General features: G+C 44.3%; 1 protein-coding gene across 1 annotated transcript; it reads left to right on the top strand.

The window, feature by feature from the left end:
* The first annotated feature begins 5,541 nt into the window (after positions 1-5,541).
* On the top strand, positions 5,542-6,447 carry LOC134731475 (putative inactive deoxyuridine 5'-triphosphate nucleotidohydrolase-like protein FLJ16323). Its single transcript, XM_063609941.1, has 2 exons — positions 5,542-5,767; positions 6,318-6,447. The coding sequence occupies exons 1-2, from the start codon at positions 5,542-5,544 to the stop codon at positions 6,443-6,445; spliced, it is 354 nt and encodes a 117-aa protein (XP_063466011.1). The 3' UTR covers positions 6,446-6,447.
* Positions 6,448-6,783: the final 336 nt, after the last annotated feature.

Below are 6,783 nucleotides of genomic sequence, written 5' to 3'. Positions count from 1 at the left end.
CTGTCCCCTCCCACCTGTGTTTTAATGGAGTCACTACCCCCAAAATTCCTATGTAGAAATCTTAACGGTGGTGGTATTAACAGGTGAGGCCTTTGGGAGGTATTAGGTCGTGAGGGCAGAGTCCTCATGAATGGGATTAGTGCTCTTATAAAAGAGGCCTGAGGGAGACTGTGAGCCTCTTTGCCCTGCCACCATGTGAGGACACAGCTAGAAGGCGCTATCTCTGAGGAACAGGCCCTCACCAGACATGAAATCTGCTGGCACCTTGATCTTGGACTTACTAGCCTCTAGAACTACGAGAAATAAATTTCTGTTGTTTATACATGACACAGTCTCTCAGGTAGACTATTATAGCAGCCCAAATGGACTAAGACATGTATTAATGACCCAAATAATCTCAAGATAGCTGCCTGTTGTCCAGAAGTAATTAAGACACTGTGTCATTTATGAGCACATTGCCTACACATTTGAAGTGACCAAAGGCATTTCTAAACTCAGGGTCCTTCTGCCTGACACAAACCCATAATGGCAGTTCTAGAACCAACTCTGCTGCTGACTAGCTGGGTCAATGCGGTAAAGTTACTTGGCTTCTGCATACCTTAGTCTCATCATTTATAAAGTGGCGGTAATAATAGCATCTATCTCTGAGGGTTGTTTTGAGGATCAAATCAGTTAATAATATAAAACCTCAGAACAGGGCTTGACACATAGTAAGAATTCCAGAGAACAGCTGTGGGAAAGTTTGAGTTCTATAATGGAAGAGCCCCATTTCAACATATAGGCTTATCTGTGTAGGGCTACTGCCACTCACTCCTAATTCTTTGGCTCTGAAGTGCAGCTTACTTGGAAAGGTACATGAGTCAAACTATGTTATCCGCAACCTAAAAAGGATGAGGTAGGGCAGGGAGGAAGATAAATTCCCAGCAAAATCTGTATTTCTTATCTGTGAGGAAAGCTGTATGCCACCAGGGAGTATTGACTTTTTTTTCTTCACACTGATGGACCTTGAATTTCCAAACCACAGGCCATCTTGTCCCTTGGTATTAATGTCACAGGCCAGAGCTGTGATACATTTTATTATTAAAGGTGGGCTTTGCGTAAGCCTTAGATATTAGTTCTCAAAGCCTCCCACATGACCACATGAGAGTATTTGCAGATCTCCCTATAAAATATATCTTCTGAGCCCCACCTCTGTATATTTTCATTCAGGAATTGTTGGGGTGGGGCATGGGATCTGGCAATTCTGAGGCATAGTCCAGGTTTGAGAATTGCCTTTTTTATTCATCTAAGAAGAAATATCCATATTCTCTAGGAGTATTAATTTTCTATATCTAATTACACTGATGAGTCCTTGAGTTACCTAGGCTGTTGGAGAATTCCTTTATCATGTTCCTAAGGGACCACTCCTCAGAATTCATCAACTGCAATCACATGTTGCATTTAACAGCAAGAAGTCTAGCCTAGCCATCTGATTTGTTTGGCTGTGTCCCCACCCAAATCTTATCTTTAAATGTAGCTCTCGTAATTCCCACATGTTGTGGGAGGGACCTGGTGGGAAATAACTGAATCATGGGAGTGGTTTCCTCCATGCTGTTCTTGTGATAGTGAATAAGTCTCACAAGATTTGATGGTTTTATAAGGAGAAACCCCTTTCACTTGGTTCTCATTGTCTCTTGTCTGTCACCATGTGCCTCCTTTGCCTTCCACCATGATTGTGAGGCCTCCCCAGCCACATGGAACTGTGAGTCCATTAAAACTCTTTCTTCATCAATTACCCAGTCTCGGGTATGTCTTTATCAGCAGTGTGAAAACTGACTAATATACCATCTTACAGACCATAATAGATCTCTGCAGATTCATTTTCTCCTTCCCTCTAATCTCATGGTCACAGGCTTTGGTGGGACTGACCCATCTGTAGCTCCAGTGTTGTTGTAGAAAGGGTGCTGAATGGCTCAAGCACATCTATGTGTCCTATCTCCTTGACCACATGGGTGGATATGAATTTAATTTGGGCAAATGTTTTATTTTTAAAGCATTCTTGAAAGGGAGCTTTTTCTCTCTCTCTCTCTTTCTCTCTCAGTAACTACCATAAAAGACACTCTGTCCCACCAAAAATGAATGATGAACATTTAATACTACCCTGGATGCTGTTAACAGAGATCTTGATACTATGGGGGGAGTTCACTTCAGAATAAAGTTTATAATGTGGAAAATCAAATAAAGATACAGAAACAACTCATATACCAAGTGATATCACTCAGCAACTAGATCAAGTCTCACCTGAAGCTCAACTTACCACTGAACATTAAATATATAAACCAAGAGATTTCTCCTATTATTAAACCTGATTCAAGTTGCATTTTATAGTCTTTATAACAGAAGGCATCCTTAGAGATTCTTATCTGAATTAGTCCATTCTCATGTTGCTGTAAAGAAATACCTGAGACTGGGCAATTTATAAAGAAAAGACTTTAAAAATTGACTTAGAGTTCAGCATGGCCGGAGAGGTCTCAGGAAACTCACAATCATGGCAGAAGGGGAAGCAAATACATCCTTCTTCACTTGGCAGCAGAAAGGAGAAGTATCCAGCAAAAGGAAGAAAAGCCCCTTATAAAACCATGAGATCTCATGAGAACTCACTCACTATTATGAGAACAGCCGCATACGGGTAACCACCCCCATTATTCAATTACCTCCCACTAGGTCTTTCCCATGACACACGGGGATTATGGGAACTACAATTCAAGAGGATATTTGAGTAGGAACACAGCCAAACTATATCATCCCACCCCTGGCCCCTCCGAAATTTCATGTCCTCACATTTCAAAACAATCGTGCCTTCCCAACAGTCACCCAATGTCTTAACTCATTCTAGCATTAACCCAAAAGTCTAAGCCCAGCAGATCAAATGGTGCTTGGTGTGTCAGTGGTAGATACGGAAGCTGTTTGGCACCTCTGGCAGGCCCCCATAGGTGGACCGAAGCAGAGGCCTCTAGGATTTTGGAGCAAGGCCCTGTCATCTTCTGGAGATAACTCCTCTCCTTTTGAGAGGCAACTCTTGGCCTGCTACTGGGCTTTGGTTTGACTATGGGTCATCAAGTCACCATGTGACCTGAACTGCCTATCATAAACTGGGTGCTTTCTGACCCATCTAGCCATGAAGCTGGGCAAGCACAGCAGCATTCCATCATCAGATGGAAGTTGTATATGCATGACTGGGCTCAAGCAGATCCTGAGGGCACAAGAAAGTCACATAGGAAGTGCCTCAAATGCCCATGGTCTCCTTTCCTGCCACCCTGCCTTCTTCCCCACAGCTTGCACTGATGGCCTCATGGGGAGTTCCCTATGATCAGTTGACAGAAGAAGAGAAGACGAGGGCCTGGTTCACAGATGGTTCTGCATGATATGCAGGCACCACCTGAAAGCGGACAGCTGTAGCACTACAGACTCTTTCTAGTACATCCCTGAAGGACAGCGGTGAAGGGAAATCTTCCCAGTGGGCAGTACTTCAAACAGTGCACCTGGTTGTGCACTTTGCTTGGAAGGAGAAACGGCCAGATGTGTAATTACATACTGATTCATGGGCTGTAGTCAATGTTTTTGCTGGATGGTCAGGGACTTGGAAGAAGCATGATTGGAATACTGGTGACAAAGAAATCTGGGAAAGAGGTATGTGGATGGACCTCTCTGAATGGTCAGAAACTGTGAAGATATTTGTATCCCATGTGAATGTTCACCAAAGGGTAACCTCAGCAGAGGAGGATTTTAATAATCAAGTAGAAAGGATGAATTGTTCTGTGGACACCACTCAGCCTTTTTCCCTAGCCACCTCTGTCATTGCCCAATGGGCCCATGAACTAAGTGGCCATAGTGTCAGGGATAGAGGTTACGCATGGGCTCAGCAACATGGATTTCCACTCACCAAGGCTGACCTGGCTATGGCCACCACCAAATGCCCAATTTGTCAGCAGCAGAGACGAACATTGAGCCCTCGATATGGCACCATTCCTCAGGGTTGTCAGTCAGCTACTTAGTGGCAGGTTGATTATATTGGGCCTCTTCCATCATTGAAAGGGCAGCAGTTCGTCCTCACTGGAATAGACACTTACTCCGGATATGGGATTGCCTATCCTGCACACAATGCTTCTGCCAAGACTACTATCTGTGGACGAACAGAATGCCTTATCCACCATCATGGTATTCCACACAGCATTGCCTCTGACCAAGGCATTCACTTTACAGCTAAAGAAGTGGGGCAGTGGGCTCATGCTCATGGAATCCACTGGTCTTTCCATGTTCCCCATCACTCTGAAGCAGCTGGATTGATAGAACAGTGGAATGGCCTTTTGAAGTCACAAGTATAATGCCAACTAGGTGACAATACTTTGCAGGGCTGGGACAAAGTTCTCCAGAAGGCCATGTATGCCCTAAATCAGTGTCCAATATATGGTACTGTGAAGGGGTGGGTTGCCCCTCTACACCTGTGGGTGTTTCTCATTAGGTGGAACAAGAGACTTGGAAAAGAAAAAGACCAGAGACAAAGTATAGAGAAAGAAATAAGGGGGCCCAGGGGACCAGCGTTCAGCATATGGAGGATCCCGCTGGCCTCTGAGTTCCCTTAGTATTTATTGATCATTCTTGGGTGTTTCTCGGAGAGGGGGATGTGTCAGGGTCATGGGATAATAGTGGAGAGAAGGTCAGCAGATAAACACGTGAACAAAGATCTCTGCATCATAGACAAGGTAAAGAATCAAGTGCTGTGCTTTAGATATGCATACACATAAACATCTCAATGCCTTAAAGAGCAGTATTGCTGCCCTCATGTCCCACCTCCAGCCCTAAGGCGGTTTTCCCCTATCTCAGTAGATGGAACATACAATCGGGTTTTATACCGAGACATTCCATTGCCCAGGGACAGGCAGGAGACAGATGCCTTCCTCTTGTCTCAACTGCAAAGAGGCATTCCTTCCTCTTATATTAATCCTCCTCAGCACAGACCCTTTATGGGTGTCGGGCTGGGGGACAGTCAGGTCTTTCCCTTCCCACGAGGCCATATTTCAGACTATCACATGGGGAGAAACCTTGGACAATACCTGGCTTTCCTACGCAGAGGTCCCTGCGGCCTTCCGCAGTGTTTGTGTCCCTGGGTACTTGAGATTAGGGAGTGGTGATGACTCTTATCGAGCATGCTGCCTTCAAGCATCTGTTTAACAAAGCACATCTTGCACAGCCCTTAATCCATTTAACCCTGAGTTGACACAGCACATGTTTCAGAGAGCACAGGGTTGGGGGTAAGGTTATAAATTAACAGCATCTCAAGGCAGAAGAATTTTTCTTAGTACAGAACAAAATGGAGTCTCCTATGTCTACTTCTTTCTACACAGACACAGTAACAATCTGATCTCTCTTTCTTTTCCCCACAGTACTGTTTCTCCCATAGCCAGGATTCACAGATCCAAGAATCAAGGGGTGGAAGTGGAAGTGACACCACTCACCATCACCCCTACTGACCCACTAGCAAAATTTTGGCTTCCTGTTCCCATGACATTATGTTCTTCTGGCCTACAGGTCTTAGCTCCAGAGGGAGAAACGCTGTCACCAGGAGACACAGCAACGATTCCATTAAACTGGAAGTTAAGATTGCCACCTGGACACTTTGGGCTTCTCCTACCTTTAAGTCAACAGGCTAAGAAGGGAGTTCCAGTGTTGGTGGGGGTGATTGACCTGGACTATCAAGATGAAATCAGTCTACTACTCCACAATGGAGGTAAGGAAGAGAACGTATGGAATACAGGAGATCACTTAGGGCATCTCTTAGTATTACCATGCCCTGTGATTAAGGTCAATGGCAAACCACAACAACCCAATTCAGGCAGGACTACAAATGGCCCAGACCATTCAGGAATGAAGGTTTGGGTCATTCCACCAGGTAAAAAACCATGACCCGCTGAGGTGCTTGCTGAAAGAAAAGGGAATACAGAATGAGTAGTAGAAGGTAGTCATCAGTACCAGCTACGACCACGTGACCAGTTGCAGAAATGAGGACTGTAATTGTCATGAATATGTCCTCCTTATTTTGTTAAGAACATCTTTGTGCATCTATACACTTGTACTAATATATTTTATTTCCTTTTTCCTTTATCATGTGACATAAGATTTATTGACTTCATATCAGCATTTAAGTGTTGTTAACTTTATGAAATAGCATTTAGATTAAGGATTAGTGTACTTTCGGTTGTACGAAGGATAGGCATATTACGTTAGGCATAATTATGACTTTATTATTGTCTTTATTTGAATATTATGTGTGATTTTAGGGGATATGCATAGGTTCAAGTTGACAAGGGGCGGACTTGTGATGATTAATACTGAGTGTCAACTTGACTGGAGGATGCAGAGTGTTGTTACTGGATGTGACTGTGAGGATGTTACCAGAAGAGATTAACATTTGAGTCAGTGGACTGGCAGAGACAGACCCACCCTCAATCTGAGTGGGCACCATCAGATCAGCTGCCAATGCAGCCAGAATAAAAAGCACATAGAATTTGGAAGGACTTGGCTTGCGGAATCTTCAGACCTTGATCTTTCTCCTGTGCTGGCTGCTTCCTGCCCTCAGATATCACACTCCAAGTTCTTCAGCTTTTGGATTCTTGGACTTACACTAATGGTTTGCCAGGGGCTCTTGGGCCTTTGGCTGCTCTATCAGCTTCCCTACTTTTGAGGTTTGGGGATTCAGACTGACCCACCACTGGCCTTGCTCCTCAACTTGGTGACAGCCTATGA

The sequence above is a fragment of the Symphalangus syndactylus genome, chromosome 9, assembly GCF_028878055.3.
Source record: "Symphalangus syndactylus isolate Jambi chromosome 9, NHGRI_mSymSyn1-v2.1_pri, whole genome shotgun sequence".
Classification (NCBI taxonomy): Eukaryota; Metazoa; Chordata; class Mammalia; order Primates; family Hylobatidae; genus Symphalangus; species Symphalangus syndactylus.
Note: the sequence above shows the minus strand (reverse complement) of the source record. Positions and strands in the feature narration are given on the sequence as shown.